The 27,072-nt window shown below is 49.2% G+C and overlaps 1 protein-coding gene across 1 annotated transcript; it reads right to left on the bottom strand.

Annotated features, from left to right (window-relative positions):
• Positions 1–199: 199 nt before the first annotated feature.
• dis3l (DIS3 like exosome 3'-5' exoribonuclease) lies at positions 200–23,752 on the bottom strand. The gene is made up of 18 exons (XM_056413268.1): positions 23,544–23,752; positions 10,910–11,063; positions 10,257–10,385; positions 7,970–8,105; positions 7,707–7,874; positions 6,674–6,752; positions 6,386–6,574; positions 6,142–6,311; positions 5,894–6,055; positions 4,563–4,810; positions 3,883–3,975; positions 3,508–3,796; positions 2,891–3,126; positions 2,656–2,810; positions 2,411–2,589; positions 2,196–2,341; positions 1,940–2,111; positions 200–942 (listed from the first exon to the last, which is right to left on the bottom strand). Exons 1-18 carry the CDS (start codon positions 23,674–23,676, stop codon positions 520–522), a joined length of 3,261 nt encoding a protein of 1,086 aa, XP_056269243.1. The 5' UTR covers positions 23,677–23,752; the 3' UTR covers positions 200–519.
• Between the last annotated feature and the right edge of the window lie 3,320 nt (positions 23,753–27,072).

Below are 27,072 nucleotides of genomic sequence, written 5' to 3'. Positions count from 1 at the left end.
CGATTAAAACACATTTATCCATATGTGACATTCAAATAGATAAAATAAATAAAATATATACATATGAAATAAATGCGTAATTCTTTTACATTATATAAGAGAAATAAATGATTAAAATATTTATATTAAATGTGTGAAATAATGACAATGCATAGGAAAAAAATGTTATACCTGAAATAAATTAATAAGATTTGTAGTAAATGATTACATTTCAAGTTTAATGTCAAAGAATCCAAAATCTTTAAAGAGTTTAATATTCATCCAAATACAGAAAGTCATAATCTACAGTAACGAGTCATCAATAAACCTGATCAATAAACCTGATCAATAACCTGATCAATAAACCTGATCTATAAACCTCAGAGAATCATTGAGGAAAATAGTTTTAGGGTTAGGGTTTCAATTATTAAAATAACTTTGATGAAACACTGATTTCTTTGTTCTGAAACTAATTAATTTCCTCTCTGATCAATAAAAGTTTATCGTCTAATATCAATAAACTAAAGTCAGGCTCTCGTCTCACGAGCCGCACGGCGCCGACGACTTCTGATCCGCTTTAGAAGGGGCGGTGGGGGCACAGGGGGGGGGTGGGACCCCCTCTGTGGGGGGGCGGGACCCTCTGCAGGGCGGGACCCCCTCCGGGTCCAGCAGGGCCAGCTCCCGGATCTCCTCCAGGAGGGAGTACAGGTTGGGGGTCTTGGTCTGGCTGAACTCCCTCTCCTCTTTGGAGAGGCGGGGCCTCCTGGCCGCCTCCTGCTGCGCCTCCTGCTGCGCCTCCTGGGCCAGACGCACCACCTCCCGGACCAGCTGGCTGCTGCTGCGGCCCGGGGGCTCCGGCTGGTCCGTCTGGGGCTCGGCGGGCCGGCGGTGAGGCCCGTTAACCACGAGCTCCAGAACCAGAGCGTCTGCATGGCAGTGGGTGGAGCGCACGGAAATACGGACCTGAGGAGAGTCCCTGAACGTCACCATAAGGCCTCCATACGGTATATGTATATACATGTGTATATATATATATATATATACAATTTATATGTATATATATTATTTATTAATGTATTTATATATATATATATATATTTATCCATATGGGACATTCAAATATATATTTAATAAATATATAGATATATATAATAAAAAAAGAAATACATATACAGGACTGTCTCAGAAAATTTGAATATTGTGATGAAGTTCTTTATTTTCTGTAATGCAATTAAAAAAACAAAAATGTCATGCATTCTGGATTCATTACAAATCAACTGAAATATTGCAAGCCTTTTATTCTTTTAATATTGCTGATTATGGCTTACAGCTTAAGAAAACTCTAAAATCCTATCTCATAAAATTTTAATATTTCCTCAGACCAAGTAAAAAAAAGATTTATAACAGCTGAGTGTTTGTCAAGGCTCAGGAAACCCTTGCAGGTGTTTCGAGTTAATTAGACAATTCAAGTGATTTGTTTAATACCCTACTAGTATACTTTGTCATGATATTCTAATATTTAGAGATAGGATATTTGAGTTTTCTTAAGCTGTAAGCCATAATCAGCAATATTAAAAGAATAAAAGGCTTGCAATATTTCAGTTGATTTGTAATGAATCCAGAATGCATGACATTTTTGTTTTTTTAATTGCATTGCAGAAAATAAAGAACTTCATCACAATATTCTAATTTTCTGAGACAGTCCTGTATATATAAAATAAATGTATAAAATATATATAAACAATATATATGTGAAATAATAAATGCATAACATATTTATATTAAATGTGCGAAATAATGAATTAATGAATTCATAACAAAATAAATGTTACACCTGAAAAAATATAAAAATGAATCAAATATTTAATTAAATGCGTGAAATAATAAATGAATGAAATAAATAAAACGATATGTGTGAAATAAACACGACACAATGAAGTGGAGATGGAGGCGTCCTCACGGTGATGTGGTCGAATAGTCGCACGGTGGCGGTGCCGCCGCCGCTCGTGGTGCTGATCCGGTCCGAGTGTCGCTGCACGGCGCCGCTCTGCCACTCGCAGCCGCCGTCCGGTCCGACCGCCGCCACCTGGCCCTCTCGGTTCTTCAGGTACACCGGCCCTTTAACTCCGTACCTGTGGGGGGGGCACAGGTGGGGTCAGGATGTCAGTCCTGCGTCACGACCCACCGTGCCTCCGTCGGGCGGCGAGGCCTCGTACTCGGGGACGAACACCAGCACGCCGTTGTCTCGGATGGAGTAGACGACGGCGTCGGCCACACAGCGCCAGTCCGTCTGGGGGTCTCGGTCCTTGAAGTAGAGGCACTGGAACAGCTCGGTGGACGCCTTCTGGGCCCGCTGGGCCGCCTGGGGGTCAGAGGTCAGAGGTCAGAGTCGATGCGCGGCCGGGGGAGGCAAACGCGTCGCGGCACCGACCCGGTTCTTGTTGTTGATGTGCCGGGCCGTCTCCTCCAGGTCCCGGTTGCTGGCCGCCGCCCCGCCGGCGTCGGACCCCCGGTCCGCGGCGATGGCGGCGGCGAGGAGGCGGTGCACCAGGACGTCGGCGTAGCGGCGGATGGGCGAGGTGAAGTGGGTGTAGCGGTCCAGAGCCAGTCCTGAAGAACCACAACGTCAGCACCACGGTTAACCTTTAAGGAGTGGGCGTCGCCCTGAAGGCGCACCGTAGTGGTAGAAGTGGTCCTGGGCCTGGAGGCCGGTGGAGAAGTACTCGGCCTGCGACATGGCCGCGGTGGCCATGATCCTCAGCAGCCGGTTCACCAGCGGGTCCAGCGGGTCCACGGCCCGGTCCAGAGAGTCCGCCAGAGCCTTGTTGGTCCTGGGGAGCAGAACCGGGCCTTGTAATACTCGTGTCGGCCACAGGGGGCCGAGGCACTCCGCTGCGGGGCGAACACGCACCCGGTGTCCACGGTGAAGCCTCGGGCGGCGGCCGTTTCCACCAGCGCGCCGAAGAACTGGCGGCGCGGCGGCGGGTGGCGCCGCAGCAGCGCCCGCTGGGGGAACGCCGCGTGGATCTTGCGCGCCACCCAGTGGTTGGCGTAGATCATGCACTCCGCCACCGTCTCGTGGACCTCCAGCGGCTGCCGGGGGACCAGAGCCGTGATGTTCCGGTCCTCGTCCAGCTGGGCTCGCACCTGAGGGGGGAGGAGTCAAGGCGTGAGGAGACGAGGCGTAAGGAGACAACGGCATCATTATCTTTCTGAGATGGCTATATAATAATATATATATAAAAAAGTATATATATATTAATATATATAAAACATATATATATAATAATACATATATATATTATTATATACTGTATAAATATATATATATTTATAATAATATATATATACACTAATATATATTATAATAATATATAATATAATATATACAATAATATATATAATATTGTATAATAATGTATATGTTATCATAATATATATTATTATATAATATATATATTATTATATTAAATATATATATTATAATATATATATTATATAAAATATATAGACCTAGATATCTCTCACCTCCACCCCTTCCAGCTCCAGCGCTCCTCCCTGGTCCCTCTGGGCTCGGAGGTTTCTGGCTATGCGGGTCAGGGTCTGCAGGGCCTCGGTGAGCCGGGCCAGCTCCACCCCCCTCTCCTCGGGCCCGAGCCCGGCCAGCTCCGGCACCTCGGCCTGCCCCCCGTCCAGCAGCGCCTGGGCCAGCTCGTAGTGCAGCTGGTAGGAGGAGCGCAGGAGGGTCCGGCCGTACCACACCTGGACCACGGACAGGGTCTGGGCGTCCAGCTCCCACACCACGCTCATGGCGTACCTGCAGAGAGGAGACCGGGTCAGCACCGGCTCACTGGACCAAGGGGTCCTTCTTCCCTCCAGGAGACCAACGAGGCGTTCACTGACCGGTCCACGCCCCCCAGCAGAGAGCAGAGGTCGGCGCTGAGCACCGCGGGAAGCATGTCGTAGCGCCGGTCGGCCAGGTAGTACGTAGTGGCCCTGTAAGGAGAAGAAGAGGAGGATGAGGAGGAGGAGGAGCCAGGTAGTACATAGTGGCCCTGTAAGGAGAAGAAGAGGAGGATGAGGAGGAGGATGAGCCAGGTAGTACATAGTGGCCCTGTAAGGAGAAGAGGAGGATGAGGAAGGAGGAGGAGGAGCCAGGTAGTACATAGTGGCCCTGTAAGGAGAAGAAGAGGAGGAGGATGAGGAGGAGGAGCCAGGTAGTACGTAGTGGCCCTGTAAGGAGAAGAAGAGGAGGATGAGGAGGAGGAGCCAGGTAGTACGTAGTGGCCCTGTAAGGAGAAGAAGAGGAGGATGAGGAGGAGGAGCCAGGTAGTACATAGTGGCCCTATAAGGAGAAGAAGAGGAGGATGAGGAAGGAGGAGGAGGAGCCAGGTAGTACATAGTGGCCCTGTAAGGAGAAGAAGAGGAGGATGAGGAAGGAGGAGGAGGAGCCAGGTAGTACATAGTGGCCCTGTAAGGAGAAGAAGAGGAGGATGAGGAAGGAGGAGGAGGAGCCAGGTGGTACGTAGTGGCCCTGTAAGGAGAAGAAGAAGAAGAAGAGACAGGTAGTCCCCCCCCCTCACCTGGTCCGGGCCTCCAGGTCTGTGAGGGACCCCTCCTCCACGAAGTGCGTGACGTCGGCGATGTGGACCCCGAGCTCCAGCCGCGTTCCCCCGGCGACGCGGCGCACCGACAGGGCGTCGTCCACGTCGACGCAGCCCGGCGGGTCGATGCTGAACACCAGGAGGCCCCTGAGGTCCCGCCGCTCCGCCACCTGAACCGGGTCCACGGCCCAGGGGAGGTCAGGGGAGGTCACCGGCATCTCCTTCAGCTGGGAGACGGGTCGACATCAATAACAACAACAACAACAACAACAACAATAATAATGAGAATAATATTCATGAGAATAATAATAATGACAATAATAATGATAACTAGAACGGGCACCCGGTAGAGCGCATACCTTCACATATCACAAGATTGGGCATTGAATTATGAACATGTTGGCATTAGTTGCCAATTGGATACAAATTGACCGTGCTATGGTAAAAAGAAGATTTTGACCTTTTCATGACCTTGACCTTTGACCCGATCGATCCCAAAATCTAATCAGATGGTCCCCGGATAATAACCAATCATCCCACCGAATTTCATGCAATTCGGTTTAATACTTTTTGACTTATGCGAGTAACATGCATACAAATAAATAAATAAATACACGGCGATCAAAACATAACCTTCACATTTTCAATGCGAAGGTAATAAAAACAATGATAATAACAATAATAACAATAATGATAATAATAATAATAACAATAATAATAATAAGAGTGTGTGTGTGTGTGTCAGATATGTAACATCCACTTATATAAATTAGTGCTGTGAAAAATAACGCGTTAACTCAGTTAATTAAATTACAGGATTAATTAGTTGTATTTTTTTAACGCATTTAACGCATGCGCAGAATGAGCTTCCAATCCGTCTGTTGTTGGTCGTCTCTCCAGCAGCGTGTCATTCTGTCTCTAGTGTCACGTTAACACGACTCAGAGCTCCGTCTCGCGCGCCGCAGAGCTCGGATGCCGGCGTGTGCGAGCACCCCCCCCCCCCGTCAACAACTCTTCTCGGAGCTCTTGCCTGTCTTGAGAGCCTGTAAATGTATATATGTGATTAATCATGATTAATCTACAGAAACCTGCGATTAAAAATGTTAATCGTTTCACAGCCCTAATATAAATATATTAAACTAAATTATATTAAATTATAATATTAGAATGTTTAATATTTATGTTGACGTCAAATTCACAAAGAATTATTTCTCTGTTATAACAACAAACTCAGAACTCAGAACAAGCGCTCGCTAACTGAGGTCGACCGCCGCCCTCAGGCTCCGCCCTCAGGCTCCGCCCCTCCTCACCTGAGCGTCGGAGAAGGGGGGCACGTGGATGCAGTTCTCCACGAGGATGGTCTGGACCTCCGTCTCCAGCTCGCCGGCCCGACCCAGAACCCGCACGCTGTGCCCGTTGGGGTACAGCGAGGTGCTGTCCCAGGAGTCGATGCGCACCACCACCCGGTGGTCCTGGAGGGGGGGGGGGGGGGGAGAGATTCCTACATGAGCCAATCAAGATCCCCGACCCAGGTGAAGGGCTCAGACGGGACCCGGACCTGCAGCGCGTCGGCCTGCTGGGTGCTGATGCGGATCTTGGGGATCCGATGGTCCCAGGGGACCGCCAGGATGCGCTGGGAGTTCCTGCTCTGGGGCGGAGGGCCCTCTCGGGGGGGGAAGGTCACCACGTAGTCCCTCCAGTTCCTCTGCAGGACCCCCACCACGCGGCCTGGGGGCGGGACGGGGAACACGTGTCAAAGGTCAAGGGTCACAAAGACAAAATACAAGAACAAGGCGTCTCACCGGTCGGCATGGGCTTCCTGCCGCCGTCCTCGCCGCCGCCGCCCCCCTCCTCCCCCCCCCGCCCCTCGGCCAGAGCCGTGTCCCTCCCCCTCCACTCGCTCCTCGGCAGCAGCTCCACTGCGACCACGTCGCCGTGCACGGCCCGGTTGCGGTTCTTGGCGCCGCTCACCAACACGCCCCAAGTCAGGTCTGAGAGAGGAGAAGAAGAAGAAGAGGGGAAGGGGGGGGGGGGGGGGGTCAGCGACCGATGGAGGAGAGTCCAGGAGGCGTTCGGCTGCGGCGCTGCACCTGAGCTCTTGTTGGACAAACCGTCGGCCGTGACGGACGCCTCGCTGAGCGCCCGGTGCTTACTGACGTTCAGAGAGCCCTGAGACAAGAGAGGAGGGTCACGGGACATGAGGGCCACGCTTCGATCCACCAGGGGGCGCTCCTCTGGTTGTATAGAAGTCTATGCTTCATGTGTTAAAGCTGCATTCTCTCTCCTGACCACCAGGGGGCTCCTCTGGTTGTATAGAAGTCTATGCTTCATGTGTTGACGCTGCATTCTCTCTCCTGACCACCAGGGGGCTCCTCTGGTTGTATAGAAGTCTATGCTTCATGTGTTAAAGCTGCATTCTCTCTCCTGACCACCAGGGGGCTCCTCTGGTTGTATAGAAGTCTATGCTTCATGTGTTAAAGCTGCATTCTCTCTCCTGACCACCAGGGGGCTCCTCTGGTTGTATAGAAGTCTATGCTTCATGTGTTAAAGCTGCATTCTCTCTCCTGACCACCAGGGCGCTCCTCTGGTTGTATAGAAGTCTATGCTTCATGTGTTGAAGCTGCATTCTCTCTCCTGACCACCAGGGGGCTCCTCTGGTTGTATAGAAGTCTATGCTTCCTGTGTTAAAGCTGCATTCTCTCTCCTGACCACCAGGGCGCTCCTCTGGTTGTATAGAAGTCTATGCTTCATGTGTTAAAGCGGCATTCTCTCTCCTGACCACCAGGGGGCGACTCCTCTGGTTGTATAGAAGTCTATGCTTCATGTGTTGAAGCTGCATTCTCTCTCCTGACCACCAGGGGGCTCCTCTGGTTGTATAGAAGTCTATGCTTCATGTGTTAAAGCTGCATTCTCTCTCCTGACCACCAGGGGGCGACTCCTCTGGTTGTATAGAAGTCTAAGCTTCATGTGTTAAAGCTGCATTCTCTCTCCTGACCACCAGGGGGCGACTCCTCTGGTTGTATAGAAGCCTTCAACAGAGGAGTCAAACAGACCTTAAAGCGGGGGATGCTCTAGGGGCGGGGCTCCCAGGTGATTGACAGACGTCCCACCGTGGTTCTGTACCTGAATGTACCTCCCGGACTTGATTCCCGCCTCCAGGAGCTCGGGGGGGAGGTGCTCCGCGTACTCCTTCTCCGAGGCCTCGCCCTCCTTCTCCTGCAGCGCCTGGGAGATGGAGGCGTACAGCTCGTGGGCCGCCTGCAGCTCGGGCCAGAAGCTCTGCAGGAAGTCCTGCAAGAAAAATAGATTTACATTCACGATTATTATCACTTCATGTTATTATTGTTTCGTGTTTATTGCGACATCCAGACGAAAGATGGCCGCACCCGGACGGAGATGACGTAGACCCCGGCGTTGAGGCTGCCGTAGCGAGCGACGGCCTCCTGGTCCTCCGTGATCATCACCACTTCCTTCAGGCCGGCCAGGTGGTGGTAGTACCACACGGCTGCAGAGTACACACACCTACACACACACACGCACACACACACACACACACACACACACACTTAGAAATGGAACCAACAGGTTTGGGGAAGACATTACGCGTGACACACGTCATCAAATCTTTATTTATCTTTTCTTTCTGCGTTCTCGCTGGCAGTTTAATCTCGGTAAATGATAATAATAATAATAATAATAATGATGATAATGCTGATAATTATTATCATCATAATTATAATAATAATGATGATAATAATGATAATAATAATAATTATAGTAATAATGATAATAATAATTATAATAATATTGATATTAATTATGGAAACTAGATGAAACTACTAACGCATGAGCTGCAATACTGTCACAGATAAATTGATTTATTTGAGGGCGGTTTGAAATCATTTTGATTTAAACCTTTTGGGGATTTTTGGTTACGAGTCAGACTTTTTGCATAAAAATAAATCAAAGAATCCGCATCCACCGGATTTATAGAGCAGCAGATGTTTGGCAAAGCTTCACTTTTAATCCATTTGAATGAATCTGACTGAATGAAGAAGACTTCATACGGTCCGCCCTCTGGATGAAGAGCAGGTTCGGGGCGCTTGTTGTTGAGAGGTTCTGTGATTTGTTGTGCCGTGACGGTTGGGTTCAGGTGGAGCCGTCATGGCGTCCTAGCTGCTCCCATGAGCGCAGAATTTAATGTTTTTTACAGAATCTGATTTATGCACACGGTTGATTTGTGGTGAGATTTTAAACGAGACGCGAATAATTAAATGACACAATGATAAGCTTTGTTTGGGTTTCTCTCTGGTTGACACACGTGATGTGTTCAGGGACCCTGGGAAAGATGAAAGTCTGACGGTTTCACAGCTTGATGAACGGTGTCGTTTTAGAGAAAAGAAAATATATAGATTTTAAAAACTGCCGTGAGGTTCAGGCTCCAAGTGGACTTCAGGGTTTATTGATTATAACAACCGCATGTTTAAACTCATCTGACACCTGGTCTAAGGACTCACCTGGTCTAAGGACTCACCTGGTCTAAGGACTCCCCTGGTCTAAGGACTCACCTGGTCTAAGGACTCCCCTGGTCTAAGGACTCCCCTGGTCTAAGGACTCCCCTGGTCTAAGGATTCCCCTGGTCTAAGGACTCACCTGGTCTAAGGACTCACCTGGTCTAAGGACTCACCTGGTCTAAGGACTCCCCTGGTCTAAGGACTCACCTGGTCTAAGGACTCCCTTGGTCTAAGGACTCCCCTGGTCTAAGGACTCACCTGGTCTCAGGACTCACCTGGTCTAAGGACTCACCTGGTCTAAGGACTCACCTGGTCTAAGGACTCACCTGGTCTAAGGACTCACCTGGTCTCAGGACTCCCCTGGTCTAAGGACTCCCCTGGTCTAAGGACTCACCTGGTCTAAGGACTCCCCTGGTCTAAGGACTCACCTGGTCTAAGGACTCCCCTGGTCTAAGGACTCACCTGGTCTAAGGACTCACCTGGTCTCAGGACTCACCTGGTCTAAGGACTCACCTGGTCTAAGGACTCCCCTGGTCTAAGGACTCACCTGGTCTAAGGACTCACCTGGTCTAAGGACTCCCCTGGTCTAAGGACTCACCTGGTCTAAGGACTCCCCTGGTCTCAGGACTCACCTGGTCTAAGGACTCCCCTGGTCTAAGGACTCACCTGGTCTAAGGACTCCCCTGGTCTAAGGACTCCCCTGGTCTAAGGACTCACCTGGTCTAAGGACTCCCTTGGTCTAAGGACTCCCCTGGTCTAAGGACTCCCCTGGTCTAAGGACTCACCTGGTCTAAGGACTCCCTTGGTCTAAGGACTCCCCTGGTCTAAGGACTCCCCTGGTCTAAGGACTCACCTGGTCTAAGGACTCCCTTGGTCTAAGGACTCCCTTGGTCTAAGGACTCCCTTGGTCTAAGGACTCACCTGGTCTAAGGACTCACCTGGTCTAAGGACTCACCTGGTCTAAGGACTCCCCTGGTCTAAGGACTCCCCTGGTCTAAGGACTCACCTGGTCTAAGGACTCCCCTGGTCTAAGGACTCCCCTGGTCTAAGGACTCACCTGGTCTAAGGACTCCCCTGGTCTAAGGACTCCCCTGGTCTAAGGACTCACCTGGTCTAAGGACTCCCCTGGTCTAAGGACTCACCTGGTCTAAGGACTCACCTGGTCTGCCACCCCTCCTGGCTCTCCCCCTTCTCTCGGGGGACGTAGGAGAACACCTGGAACTCGTTGGCGAACAGAACGCAGTCGTGACGAGGGTCTTTGAGGAGGGTCCTGAGACGGTTATACTGTCTACACACACACACACACACACACACACACACACACACACACACACACACACACACACACACACACACACACACACACACACACACACACACACACACACACACACACACACACACACACACGTTATTGATGCAACCTTTTGAAAACGCTGGCGTCAACAGAAAATCCAAAAGGAAACACAGGAGTGTGTGTGTGTATATGTGTGTGTCAGTGTGTGTATATGTGTGTGTCAGTGTGTGTATGATTGTGTATATATGTGTGTATGTGGAGTGTGTGTCTGTGTCTTTGTGTGTATATGTGTGGTGTTTGTGTATGTGTGTGTCTCTTGTGTGTATGATATTTTAGCTCCCTCAGCTTGATGAGGACGACCTCTGAACAACCTTCACACACACCCCAGCCTCAGGATATAAAGGTCTTGACCAGGGGGGTCCCGGTCCCTCTTGGGGGTCTCTATGTAGTTGTATACATGCCCCCCCTCCCCGTACCTGCGGTCCCTGGCCTGCTGCCCCCCCCCCCCCCCGTACCTGCGGCCCCTGGCCTGCTGCAGGGCCTGGCAGGCGGTCTGGGTGAAGACCACGCCCTGCAGGCCTCGGACCTCCAGCACCTCCAGGTAGTCCAGCACCACGCCCACATCGGGGACCACGTAGTGGGTCAGCTCCCCCGGCAGCAGCTGCAGGTCTGGAGGGGGCAGGGCGTCAGGCAGGGTACTCTGTGTACTGTGTACTATGTGTACTATGTGTACTCTGTGTACTTTTACTGCATCTCAGAGGTCTACTACAATATGTTACTACTCTTCTGTCGTAACAGGTACAGCATGTACTTCTGAGATGTAGTAAACATAACGCAGTACTAGTGAACGTAACGCAGTACTAGTGAACGTAACGCAGTACTAGTGAACGTAACGCAGTACTAGTGAACGTAACGCAGTCCTAGTGAGCGTGGCGCGGTCCTGGTGGGCGTGGCGCGGTACTGGTGAGCGTGGCGCGGTACTGGTGGGCGTGGCAGCGCGTACTGGGGACATGTCAGTGATGAAGGTGATACTGAAGGTTCATGTGATATCTACGAGGCATGTTCTCATTCTCAGTCTGTAAATTCAAAAAGCTCATACGGTGAAGGAGGAAGACCTGAGAGGGGGGGGGTAAGTGGTTGCTAGGGGTCCCTGGACTGGAGGAGCTGAATCACAGCTCTGAGACTTTCTCCTCGGGGGGAAGAGGAGGAACACATTACACGGGACACCCAGGGGCGAGAGAGAGAGAGAGATACGGAGAGAGAGATGGATAGAGAGAGGGGGAGGGAGAGAGAGAGAAATAAGGAGAGAGAGAGAGACAAGAGGACGAGAGGACGAGAAATAAACAATCCACCTAAAAAAGAAATCAGTATTTCCCCAAAAAGGTGTGTCTGTAGCCCGGGCGGCGCCTCACGTCGGCTTAGCTCCTCCCCGTTCACGAATCCATAAGCTGACCCGATGGTTTGGCAAATGTGAGCCGGATTGAAAAAGCTCAGCGATCAAAAGCCTGAAATATGGGAGCGAGACATCAAGACATTTATCCACGGGTTTCTGGAGGCTGTACACACACATTCAATAATTACACACACACACACTAGGAACACACACACAAACACACACACACACGCACAAAACACACACAGTGGACATACACACAGGAGATCACATACAGATATGGTTCATATCCACTAAATATATATCAGTACATTTAACATCACTGTATCCATGACAGTCAGTGGTAATATCACCCCCCGTGTTGCTATGGATACACATATACACTTCGGGACACATACACACGCTTATATATATGAGCCACATACAAACACAGCCTCTGCACACACCTGATCACCTGTGCATCATATACACACATAAACACACACACATAAACACACGTAGCCACATACACACACACATAACACATACACACATACACACACAACATACACACACACACACACAATATATATATATATACACAGACATACACACATATACACATAGACTGGCTTATACTACACATACCACATATACCTATATACATACACATACACATACACACATACACACAGATGACACACACACACATAATATACACTATACACACATGCAAAGACACATACACACACACATACACAAACATCACACACCTACACACACACACACATATATACACACATACACATATATACACACATATATACACACACATACACACACACACATACACACATCCACCTGACAAGCACACTCGTGACATATACACACTATACACTGCACATCACACACACACATACACACACACATACTATACATACACACATATACAACATTGTTAAGCATCACTTACACACATGCATATATGCACATATATACACACACAGACACATACACACAGAGCCACACATGCACATACATACACATAAATCTGCACATAATATACACACACACATACACATACATATACACTGCACATATACACACACACACATACAGAGTACACACACATACATACACACATACACACACACATACACATATACAAACATACACACACATATACACACACTATATACACAACAATACATACACACACATACACACATATACATACACACACTCCATCACTCAAACATACACACTCTACACACACACATACACACACACTACACACACATACTACACACTTCCTCACACACCCGCTGCCTCACACACACACTACACACACACTGCACACACACTCACACCTCCTGATGCCCTCACACTCACACACACACACACACACTCACACACACTCACACACACACTACACACAAGACACTCACACTCACACACACACACACACACACTCACACACGCCTCACACACACACCCTACACTCACACATCACACACCTACATACACACATCCCTCCTGCACATACACTCCACACACACCTCTGCACACAATACTCACACATAAATACACATAATCACACACACCTGTATTCTATATGCACTCACACACACACACTAGTGACTCCACACATATCACACACACACCTACCTCACATACACACGCCTCACTCACACACACACACACCTCACTCACACTCACACATCACACACATATACTCACACTACGCACTTTCATTACACACATGGGCACTCCACACACACACACACACTCACACCACGCATCTTAAGTTGCAGCACATGCACACTCACACACAAGCACACCTACACACACAATCACAGCTGCACACACCCTCACACACACAGCACACACACACACACATCCTCACACACACACCTCACACACACACACACACCTACTCACACACACACATACTCACACACTCACACACACACACACACACACACACACACAACACACTGCACACCACACACTCACTCACACTCCACCTTCACACCTCATACCTCCTCACTCACACACACACTCACACACACACACACACTCACTCACACACACACTGAGTGATGGTGAGGCAGTTCCCCCTCGCTGAGCGTCCTCTGCGGGGCTCGTGACTTTGTACTGATGGTGCTGATCGGCCTCCTCCTGTGAGCCGCTGACCCGGGGAACGCCACGACCCCAAAGAGGCTCCTCCCACTGCGGCCCGCCGACCGGCCCGGGGGGAGGAGCCTCTCTGGGGTTCTGAAGCTACGTTCCCCGTTGACGGTGTTTGGAACACGAGCTGGAAGTCCAGGAGGAACTTCTGACCCGCCGACTGCTTCCTGGTTGTCTGTTTCCGTCTTTTCGCTCCCGTCCGATTCGTCGTAGGAACGCGATCTCGCAGCTTCGCTGTCGGTCGGGATGCGTAACGCACGCTCAGCACTATCGGCCGCTGTAAGCGCCGATCAATACCGGGACAAGTGCCTCCCTAGCTGACTGTTTCTACAGGGAAACGCATCGATATGCAGAATCTCTCTGCTAGCAGCTTTATGGGAGCCGAGCAGCTGCAGCGATCGACATGTTTATATTAACACGAGGCAAATTACTTTGTGACAAACCCCTTAAAATAATAATCACCTCATGAATGAATCACCTCAGATGATCTGAGAGATACAGATGAACTGTGTTTATCAAAAGAGATAATAGCAGGAAGAAATAACACAATATATTCACAATATCATTTATTTGAGTGATTTGAAACCAAAAGTGAGGTAGTCGTTTTCTCATAGACTTCTATACAACCAGAGGAGTCGCCCCCTGGTGGTCAGGAGAGAGAATGCAGCTGCGTTTCTGTTCTCAGTTTCAGGCCTTCCAGTCCTCAAACAAAGACTCTTTAAGACTCTTTGGGATTCTTTGGGACTCTTTAGGACTCTTTAAGACTCGTTGGGACTCTTTAAGACTCTTTGGGATTCTTTGGGACTCGTTGGGACTCGTTGGGACTCGTTGGGATTCTTTGGGACTCGTTGGGACTCTTTAATTCAATTCAATTCAGTTTATTTGTATAGCCCAATTTCACAAATTACTAATTTGTCTCAGAGTGCTTTACAATCTGTACACATAGACATCCCTGCCCCAAAACCTCACCGGACCAGGAAAACTCCCAAATAACCTTCAGGAGAAAAAGGGAAGAAACCTTCAGGAGAGCAATAGAGGAGGATCCTCTCCAGGATGGACAGAACAATAGATGTAATGTGTAACAGAAGGACAGATTTAGAGTTTAAATACATTCAATGGATATGACAGTGTATGAATGGTTCATATAGGCATATTCCACGATGGAGACCTCACGATCCATCAGGCAGATGGCGGTGGGGAGGAGGAGGGCGTGAGTCTCAACAGTGGGCGGAGTCTCAACAGAGGCATAGCGTGATCGGTAGCAGGAATTCCACGACCCAGACCTCGATGATCCATCAGCAGATGGGATCTATGTCCGTCTCAGGGTCCGATGACCCCATGAGGCCGTAAGTCAAAAGGACTCGGGAGAAAGCAGGAGTTAGTGCGTGTGATTGAGATGAAATTCATCATAAGGAGAAAGAAAAGAGAGAGAGGGCTCAGTGCATCCTAAGCGTCCCCGCAGCTATAAGCCTATAGCAGCATATCAAGGGCGGGACCAGAACCTGATTCAGCCCCTAACTATAAGCTGTCAAGAGGAAGGTCTTAAGTCCTCTTAAACAGGTGACTGTGTCTGCCTCCGGACTGAAGGTGAAGCTGGTTCCATAAAGGGAGCTTGATAACTGGAAGGCTCTGGCTCCCATTCCACTTTTTAAGACTCTAGAACTACAAGTAGTCCCTCATTTAGTGCGTAGCTCTCTAGTGAGCAATATGGTACACACCTAGGCTCCTTAAGATATGATTGCATCACCAATCAAAGGCTTTGTAGAGTTAAGAGAAGATTTTAAAAGTGAGTTCTTGATTTTACTGGGAGCCAGTGCAGAGCAGCTAGTGCAGGAGTGATGTGATCTCTTTCTTGTGAACGTAACTACGTACTAGTGAACGTAACGCAGTACCAGTGAACGTAACATGCAGTACCAGTGAACGTAACACAGTACTAGTGAACGTAACACAGTCCGTGAACGAACAGTACTAGCAGGAACGAACGCAGCACTAGTGAACGACAGTACTAGTGAACGCACAGTACTAGTGAACGTAACGCAGTACCAGCAACGTAACACAGTACCAGTGAACGCACACAGTCCAGTGAACGAACGCAGTACTTGTGAACGTAACACAGTCCAGTGAACGAACGCAGTACCAGTGAACGTAACGGTATCAGTGAACGAACGCAGTACCAGTGAACGTACAGTACCAGTGAACGAACGCAGCACTAGTGAACGAACACAGTACTAGTGAACGAACACAGCACCAGTAACGCACAGCAGTACCAGTGAACGTAACGCAGTACCAGTGAACGAACGCAGTACCAGTGAACGTAACACAGTACCAGTGAACGTAACGCAGTACCAGTGAACGTAACGCAGTACCAGTGAACCTAACGCAGTACCAGTGAACGTAACACAGTACCAGTGAACGAACGCAGTACTAGTGAACGAATACAGTACTAGTGAACGTAACGAAGACCAGCGAAACCAACACAGCTACCAGTGAAGACAGCACGTACTCAGTGCAGTACTAGTGAACGACAGTACTAGTGAACGTAACACAGTCCTGCGAACGAACGTAGTACCAGTGAACGAACACAGCACGGTGAACGTAATGACAACCTAGTGAACGAACACAGTACTAGTGAACGAACGCGCTCAGTGAACGAACGCAGTACTAGTGAACGACGCAGCAACGCAGCACTAGCAGCGTGAACGTAACGCAGTACTAGTGAACGTAAGAGTACTAGTGAACGTAACACAGTACCAGTGAACGAACGGCACCAGTGAACGAACACAGTACCAGTGAACGAACGCAGTCCAGTGAACGTACAGTACCAGTGAACGTAACACAGTCCCAGTGAACGCAGCCATAACGCAGTACCAGTGAACGCGCAGTAATTTCGTGAACGCAGTACCAGTGAACGTAACGCAGTACTAGTGAACGTAACGCAGTACTAGTGAACGTAACGCAGCACTAGTGAACACAACACGCACCAGCGTAACACAGCACTAGTGAACGACCAGTACCAGTGGTTCGAATGCAGTACTAGCAGAACGTAAATACGTCCTAGCACGTAACGCATACCAGTGAACGTGAACAGTACTCATGCGAACGAACGCAGTACTTCAGTGAACGGAACGTGAGCCCAGTGAACGCACACAGTACTCAGTGAACGTAACGGCAACGAACGCACAGATGAGGAACGTAACACAGCCCAGTGAACGAACGCGAGTACTATGAACGAATACGTCCTAGTGAACGAACGTACCAGTGAACGAACGCAGTACCAGTGAACGTGGTCATTGCTACCAGTGAACGTAACGCAGTCCTGTGCGAACGTAACGCAGGCCCAGGTGAACGAACGCAGGCCAGTGAACGAACGTCCCAGTGAACGTAACGCAGTACCAGTGAACGCAATACGGCATAGCGCGAACGAACGCAGTACCAGTGAACGAATACAACCGGTGTTAGAACGTAACGCAGTACTAAAGTGAACGCACGTTACCATAGTGGAACGAACGCAGTACGGCAGTCTTAATCATATACCAGTGAACGAACACAGTACTAGCAACGTATACAGTCCAGTGAACGGTAGTACTAGTGAACGAACACAGTACTAGTGAACGAACGCAGTACCAGTGAACGTAACACAGTACCAGTGAACGTAACGCAGTACCAGTGAACATAACACAGTACCAGTGAACAACAATTAGTGAACGAACGCAGTACTAGTGAACGTAACGCAGTACCAGTGAACGAACACAGTACCAGTGAACGTAACACAGTACCAGTGAACGTAACACAGTGAAACGCACGCAGTCGCACATGCGCACCAGTGAACGAACACAGTACTAGTGAACGGAACGCAGTACTAGTGAACGTGAACCCAGTCCTAGTGAACCACGAGTACTTGTGAACGTAACGACGTACCAGTGAACGTAACGCAGTACCAGTGAACGAACGAGCACCAGAACGCGTCCTGTAGTGAACGGAATTGTACCAGTGAAACCCAACACAGTACCAGTGAACGAACGCAGTACCAGTGAACGTAACACAGTCCTAGTGAACGTAACACAGTACCAGTGAACGAACGCAGTACTAGTGAACATACGTACCAGTGAACGTAACACAGTACCAGTAACCTAACGCAGTACCAGTGAACGAACGCAGTACCAGCGGAACGCAATGACAGTACCGCTAGAACATAACATGTACCAGTGAACTTAACGCAGTACTAGTGAACGAACACAGTACCAGTGAACGAACACAGTACCAGTGAACGAACGCAGTACTCAGTGAACGTAACACAGTACCAGTGAACGAACACAGTACTAGTGAACGTAACACAGTACTAGTGAACGAACGCAGTACTAGTGAACGAACGCAGTACCAGTGAACAGTCCCAGTGAACGTAACGCAGTACCAGTGAACGCAACACAGTACCAGTGAACGTAACAGTACCAGTGAACGAACACAGTACCAGTGAACGCAACGCAGTACTAGTGAACGTAACGCAGCACCAGTGAACGAACACAGTCCCAGTGAACGTAACGCAGTACCAGTGAACGAACACAGTACCAGTGAACGAACGCAGTACTAGTGAACGAACACAGTACCAGTGAACGTAACACAGTACCAGTGAACGAACACAGTACCAGTGAACGAACGCAGTACCAGTGAACGAACGCAGTACCAGTGAACGTAACACAGTCCCAGTGAACGTAACGCAGTACCAGTGAACGTAACACAGTACCAGTGAACGTAACGCAGTACCAGTGAACGGCGAACGCAGTCCCAGTGAACGTAACGCAGTACTAGTGAACGAACACAGTACTCAGTGAACGAACGCAGTACTGAACGAACGCAGTACCAGTGAACGAATACAGTCCCAGTGAACGAACGCAGTACTAGTGAACGTAACAAGTACCAGTGAACGTAACGCAGTACCAGTGAACGAATACACAGTCCCAGTGAACGAACGCAGTACCAGTGAACGAACGCAGTACCAGTGAACGCAACGCAGTACCAGTGAACGTAACACAGTACCAGTGAACGAACGCAGTACCAGTGAACGAACACAGTCCTAGTGAACGAACGCAGTACCAGTGAACGAATACAGTACTAGTGAACGAACACAGTCCTAGTGAACGAATACAGTACCAGTGAACGTAACGCAGTACTCAGTGAACGTAACGCAGTACCAGTGAACGTAACGCAGTACTAGTGAACGAATACAGTCCCAGTGAACGAACGCAGTACCAGTGAACGAACACAGTACCAGTGAACGTTAGTGAACGCAGTACCAGTGAACGAACACAGTACCAGTGAACGTAACGGTACTAGTGAACGAATACTACAGTGAACGAACACAGCAAGTCCTAGTGAACGAACGCAGTACCAGTGAACGCAATACAGTCCCAGTGAACGTAACACAGTACCAGTGAACGTAACGCAGTATCAGTGAACGAACACAGTCCCAGTGAACGTAACGCAGTACTAGTGAACGTAACGCAGTCCTAGTGAACGCAACACAGTACTAGTGAACGTAACAGTGAACGCACAGTACCAGTGAACGTAACGCAGTCCCAGTGAACGAACACAGTACCAGTGAACGAACACAGTACCAGTGAACGAACGCAGTACCAGTGAACGAACACAGTACCAGTGAACGTAACGCAGTACCAGTGAACGTAACACAGTACCAGTGAACGAACGCAGTACCAGTGAACGAACGCAGTACCAGTGAACGTAACGCAGTACTAGTGAACGTAACGCAGTACCAGTGAACGCAACGCAGTACCAGTGAACGTAACGCAGTACCAGTGAACGAACACAGTACTAGTGAACGTAACGCAGTACTAGTGAACGTAACACAGTACCAGTGAACGTAATACAGTCCCAGTGAACGTAACACAGTACCAGTGAACATAACGCAGTCCCAGTGAACGTAACGCAGCACCAGTGAACGCAACAGCACCAGTGAACGAACACAGTACCAGTGAACGAACACAGTACCAGTGAACGAACGCAGTACTAGTGAACGAACGAGTCCTAGTGAACGTAACGAGCACCAGTGAACGCAACACAGCACTAGTGAACGTAACGCAGTCCTAGTGAACGTAACACAGTCCCAGTGAACGTAACACAGTACCAGTGAACGTAACGCAGTACCAGTGAACGAACGCAGTCCCAGTGAACGAACGCAGTCCCAGTGAACGTAACGCAGTACCAGTGAACGTAACAGTACTAGTGAAGGTAACACAGTCCAGAGTGAACGAATACCAGTACCAGTGAACGAACACAGTACTAGTGAACGCAACACAGTACCAGTGAACGAACACAGTACCACAGTGAACGTAACGCAGTACCAGTGAACGAACGCAGTACTAGTGAACGTAACGCAGTACCAGTGAACGTAACGCAGTACCAGTGAACGTAACGCAGTACTAGTGAACGAACGCAGTACTAATGAACGTAACGCAGTACCAGTGAACGAACGCAGTACCAGTGAACGTAACGCAGTACTAGTGAACGTAACGCAGTCTCAGTGAACGAATACAGTACCAGTGAACGCAACACAGTACTAGTGAACGTAACACAGTCCTAGTGAACGTAACAGTCCCAGTGAACGAACGTAGTACCAGTGAACGTAACACAGTCCCAGTGAACGTACACAGTCCCAGTGAACGAACACAGTACCAGTGAACGTAACGCAGCACCAGTGAACGAACGCAGTACCAGTGAACGCAACGCAGTACCAGTGAACGAACGCAGTACCAGTGAACGCAACGCAGTACTAGTGAACGTAACGCAGTACTAGTGAACGAATACAGTACCAGTGAACGAACGCAGTACCAGTGAACGTAACGCAGTACTAGTGAACGAACGCAGTACTAGTGAACGTAACGCAGTACCAGTGAACGAACGCAGTACTAGTGAACGTAACGCAGTACCAGTGAACGTAACACAGTACTAGTGAACGAACGCAGTACTAGTGAACGTGAATACAGTCCTAGTGAACGAACGCAGTACTAGTGAACGTAACACAGTACCAGTGAACGTAACGCAGTACTAGTGAACGTAACACAGTCCTAGTGAACGAACGCAGTACTAGTGAACGAACACAGTACCAGTGAACGTAACACAGTCCTAGTGAACGAACGCAGTACCAGTGAACGAACGCAGTACGTGAACGCAACGCAGTACCAGTGAACGAACGCAGTACTAGTGAACGTAACAGTACCAGTGAACGTAACGCAGTACCAGTGAACGAACGCAGTACCAGTGAACGTAACGCAGTACTAGTGAACGTAACACAGTACTAGTGAACGTAACACAGTACTAGTGAACGTAACACAGTACTAGTGAACGTAACACAGTACTAGTGAACGTAACGCAGTACTAGTGAACGTAACGCAGCTCAGTGAACGAATACGTACTAGTGAACGAACACAGTACTAGTGAACGAACACAGTCCCAGTGAACGTAACGCAGTACTAGTGTACCTAACGCAGTACTAGTGCACGTAACAGTACTAGTGAACGAACGCAGTACCAGTGAACGAACACAGTCCTAGTGAACGTAACGTAGTACTAGTGAACGAACGCAGTACTAGTGAACGAATACAGTCCTAGTGAACGTAACACAGTACCAGTGAACGAACGCAGTACTAGTGAACGAATACAGTACTAGTGAACGAACACAGTACCAGTGAACGAACGCAGTACTAGTGAACGTAACACAGTACCAGTGAACGAATACAGTCCCAGTGAACGTAACGCAGTACCAGTGAACGTAACGCAGTACTAGTGAACGAACGCAGTACTAGTGAACGAACGCAGTACCAGTGAACGTAACACAGTACCAGTGAACGTAACGCAGTACTAGTGAACGAACACAGTACCAGTGAACGTAACGCAGTACCAGTGAACGAACGCAGTACCAGTGAACGAACGCAGTACCAGTGAACGAACACAGTACCAGTGAACGAACGGTACTAGTGAACGTAACGCAGTACCAGTGAACGAACGCAGTACCAGTGAACGTAACACAGTACCAGTGAACGCAACGCAGTACCAGTGAACGTAACGCAGTACTAGTGAACGTAACACAGTACTAGTGAACGTAACACAGTACTAGTGAACGTAACACAGTCCTAGTGAACGTAACGCAGTACTAGTGAACGTAACGCAGTACTAGTGAACGTAACACAGTACTAGTGAACGTAACGCAGTACTAGTGAACGTAACGCAGTACTAGTGAACGAACACAGTACTAGTGAACGAACAGTACCAGTGAACGTAACACAGTCCTAGTGAACGAACACAGTCCCAGTGAACGTAACACAGTCCCAGTGAACGAACACAGTGCTAGTGAACGTAACGCAGTACTAGTGAACGCAACACAGTACTAGAGAACGTAACACAGTACTAGTGAACGAACACAGTACCAGTGAACGAACACAGTACTAGTGAACGAACACAGTACTAGTGAACGAACGCAGTACTAGTGAACGAACACAGTACCAGTGAACGAACGCAGTACCAGTGAACGTAACGCAGTACTAGTGAACGAACGCAGTACCAGTGAACGTAACGCAGTCCCAGTGAACGTAACGCAGTACCAGTGAACGAACGCAGTACCAGTGAACGAACGCAGTACTAGTGAACGAACGCAGTACTAGTGAACGTAACGCAGTACTTGTGAACGTAACGCAGTACTAATGAACGTAACACAGTCCTAGTGAACGTAACACAGTACTAGTGAACGTAACACAGTACTAGTGAACGTAACGCAGTACTAGTGAACGTAACGCAGTACTTGTGAACGTAACGCAGTACTAATGAACGTAACACAGTCCTAGTGAACGTAACGCAGTACTAATGAACGTAACGCAGTACTTGTGAACGTAACGCAGTACTAATGAACGTAACGCAGTACCAGTGAACGAACGCAGTACCAGTGAACGAACGCAGTACTAGTGAACGTAACGCAGTACCAGTGAACGTAACACAGTCCCAGTGAACGCACCGCAGTACTAGTGAACGTAACGCAGTACTAGTGAACGTAACGCAGTCCTAGTGAACGTAACGCAGTACTAGTGAACGTAACGCAGTACTTGTGAACGTAACGCAGTACTAGTGAACGTAACGCAGTACTAGTGAACGCAGTCCTAGTGAACGTAACGCAGTACTAGTGAACGTAACGCAGTACTAGTGAACGTAACACAGTACTAGTGAACGTAACGCAGTACTAGTGAACGTAACACAGTCCTAGTGAACGTAACACAGTACTAGTGAACGTAACACAGTACTAGTGAACGTAACGCAGTACTAGTGAACGTAACGCAGTACTAGTGAACGTAACGCAGTACTAGTGAACGTAACGCAGTACTAGTGAACGTAACGCAGTACTAGTGAACGTAACGCAGTACTAGTGAACGTAACGCAGTACTAGTGAACGTAACGCAGTCCTAGTGAACGTAACGCAGTACTAGTGAACGTAACACAGTACTAGTGAACGTAACGCAGTCCTAGTGAACGTAACGCAGTACTAATGAACGTAACGCAGTACTAATGAACGTAACGCAGTACTTGTACCTTGCTGGTCGCAGCCCGCCTGGCACAGTGCGCTGTAACACGGCACGCGCTCGCGCAGGTAGTGCTCGCGCACCACGCGCAGCTTGCGGCCGCGGCAGCTCTTCAGGTGCAGGACCCGCTCGGTCTTGATCATCCTCTCGGAGCCGCGCGCGCGCGTCTTCCCCGGCCGCTGCTCGTCGGACGTCCAGCGCGGGAGAGCGACGCCTGTAAACAACACCGGTGACCCGGAAGCGACGCGGGGAAAGAGCCCTCTGACGTCATGACGCACAAGCGCGAGCGGGCGGCTGCCCACGCCCCTTTTCTCTGTGGCTGCGTTCAAGTGCCGTCGGGGATAACGAGCGCTGATGTGAGGGAGCGGATGAGATCCATCCCACAGACAGCGGAAGGCCTCAGGGAAGTTACGCGAGATAAAATAAATAAATAAAAAGAAGAACTTGATACACATATCTTCATATTTTAGTCATATAGGGTTATGAATAATATGTGTTCAATACTTGTTTACATAGCTTTACTTAAGGCACTTTTCAAGTTTCAAGTTTCAAGTTTCAAGTTTTTATTGTCACATCCCCTTTTATACAAGTATAATCGGTTTGTGAAATTCTTATGTGCAAAACACCCGACAGCAGTAGCAGACTAAAAAAAGAATAAGAATGAGAATAAACTATACAATATCCACACAAAAAAAGAAGAAAGTATTAACAATATATATATAAAACAATGTAATAGAATATACATCATGACAATATATATATATAAAACAATGTAATAAAATATACACTTTTTTGAGACAATATATATATATATGTATATACATACAATATATATATACAATATATATATATAAAACAATGTAATAAAATATACACCATGGCCATAGATATTCACAGAATATGTTCTGGTGTATAGTGTTAATGAGGGTCTCAGTCCTTGTTCAGCAGCCTGATGGCCTGACTGAAGAAGCTGTCCTCAGTCTGTTTGTGCGGCACTTGATACTGCGGTATCGCCTACCTGACGGTAGAAGGGTGAACAGTTTGTGGCAGGGTGGTTATTGTCTTTCATCATCCGTTTGGCCCTGGCCACGCACCGCTTGGTGTATATGTCCAGGATGGAGGGAAGCTCACCTCCAACGATGTACTGTGCCGACCGCACCACCCTCTGTAGTGCCCTACGCCCAGGGCGGTGCAGTTCCCGCACCAGACGGTGATGCAACCTGTCAGAACACTCGATGGTACTGGTGTAGAATGTTCTGAGGATGCGGGGCCATGTTGAATTTCCTCAGTCGCCTAAGGAAATACAGGCGTTGTTGGGCCCTTTTCACCACGTGAGTGGTGTGCGTGGTCCATGTGAGGTCCTCGGAGATGTGCACGAGGAACTTGAAGCTGCTGACCCTCTCACTGCAACTCCGTCTATGGAGATGTGGGTGTGCTCTCCTCTCCGCTTCCTGTAGTCCACGATCAGCTCCTTGGTCTTCTTGACGTTGAGGTCGAGGCTGTTCTCCTGGCACCACTGTACCAGTGATCCAACCTCCTCCCTGTAGGCTGTCTCGCCGTCGTCGGTGATCAGCCCCAACACTGTTGTGTCGTCAGCAAACTTGATGATGACGTTGGAGCTGTGCATGGCCGTGCAGTCGTGGGTGTACAGGGAGTAGAGAGGGCTCAACACGCATCCCTGAGGGGCTCCGTGTTGAGGGTCAGCGGCTCTGAGGTGGTACCGCCCATCCTCACCACCTGGCGGCGGCCCGACAGGAAGTCCAGTATCCAGCTGCACATGGTAGAGTGCAGGCCTAGACCTCTGAGCTTGGTGTCGAGCTTGGCGGGAACAATAGTGTTGAACGCTGAGCTGTAGTCCACAACCAGCATTCGCACACAACAGTTCCTCCTCCAGGTGGGAAAGGGCGGTGTGAAGTGCCATGGCAATTGCGTCGTCGGTGGATCTGTTTTGACGATATGCAAATTGCCATGGGTCCAGCGTGGCAGGCAACATGGAACAAATGAAGTCCTTGACCAACCTCTCAAGCATTTACTGACAATCGAGGTGAGGGCTACGGGTCTCCAGTCATTCAGGCAGGTTACCTTGGGGTGTTTGGGGACAGGCACAATGGTGGACATCTTGAAGCTCTCAGGAACAACAGCCTGGGACAGGGAGAGGTTGAAGATGTCTGCGAAGACTCCTGCCAACTGGTCTGCACATGCTCTGAGGGCGCGCCCGGGATGTGGCGGGGACCTGCCGCCTTCGGGATGTCCACCCGCTTGAAGGCTCTGCGCACGTCAGCCTCTGAGATGATCAGCAGGCTGGTCTCCTCGGGCGGCGCTGCCTTCGGCGGGCTGCCGTCACGTCGAACCGAGCAAAGAATGTATTTAGCTCGCCTGGGAGGAGGTAGAGGAGTTCTCTTCACCGCTGGTTCTCCTCTGAAGTCCGTGATTGTCTGTAGCCCTTCCACACACCTCTCACGCCATGGCTCTTGAGCTTTACCTCCACCTTGTTCCGAAACTGCTGCTTCGCAGTGCCGATGGTCTTACGGAGGTCGAGCGGCTCTTTGTATTCCGCCATATTCCCGAGTCAAAGGCGGTGTTACGCGTGCGGAGTGCAGCGAACATCGCCATTTATCCACGGTTTCTGGTTGGGATAACCCGAACCGACTTGGTAGGAACAACGTCATCTATGCATTTCTTGATGAACCGGTGACTGAGGACGCGTACTCACTGACGTTGTTGTCCGACGCGACCCTGAACACATCCCAGTCAGCACGTTCAAAACAGTCCTGTAGCATAGACTCCGATTGGTCCGACCAGCGTTGCACTTCCTTCACAGCGATTGGTTGCTGCTTCAGCTTCTGCCTCTAGGCGGGAGTAGTTGGATGGAGCGGTGGTCCGATTTGCCGAATGGTGGGCGGAGGAGGGCTTTGTATCCATCCCGGAAGGGAGTGTAGCAGTGGTCGAGAATCCGCCCCCCCCCCGTGTTGCTTGTTATGTGTTGGTAGAACCGGGAGAACTTTCTTCAGGTTCGCTTTGTTGAAGTCCCCGCCACAATGAAAGCAGCCTCGGGTGTGCCGACTCCTGCTCGCTGATCGCCCAGAGTTCCTTCAGCGCTATGTCCGTGTTAGCTTGAGGCGGAATGTACACAGCAGTTACGGTGACTGCTGTAAACTCCCGCGTAGCCAGAATGGTCGACACATGAGCATTAGGTACTCCAGGTCCGGGAACAGAACGACTTGAGAGTATGTACATGACTTTGGTTGCACCAAGATCTGTTTATCATGAGACATACCCCTCCACGATCTTTACCAGAGAGAGTCTTTGTTCTGTCCGCGCGGTGGACGGAAAATCCTGCCGCTCGATGGCTGAGTCGGTAACCTCCTCCGACATCCATGTCTCCGTAAGGCAGATGATGCAGTTGTCCTTAGTTTCCCGGTGGAATTGAATACGAGCCTGTAGCTCGCATAGTTTATTGTCCAAAGACTGTACATTTGCCAGTAAAATGGTGGGTAGTGGGGGTCGATTGGCTCGACGTCTCAGCCTGACCAGCACGC

The sequence above is a fragment of the Pseudoliparis swirei genome, chromosome 4, assembly GCF_029220125.1.
Source record: "Pseudoliparis swirei isolate HS2019 ecotype Mariana Trench chromosome 4, NWPU_hadal_v1, whole genome shotgun sequence".
In the NCBI taxonomy this organism is placed as follows: Eukaryota; Metazoa; Chordata; class Actinopteri; order Perciformes; family Liparidae; genus Pseudoliparis; species Pseudoliparis swirei.
Note: the sequence above shows the minus strand (reverse complement) of the source record. Positions and strands in the feature narration are given on the sequence as shown.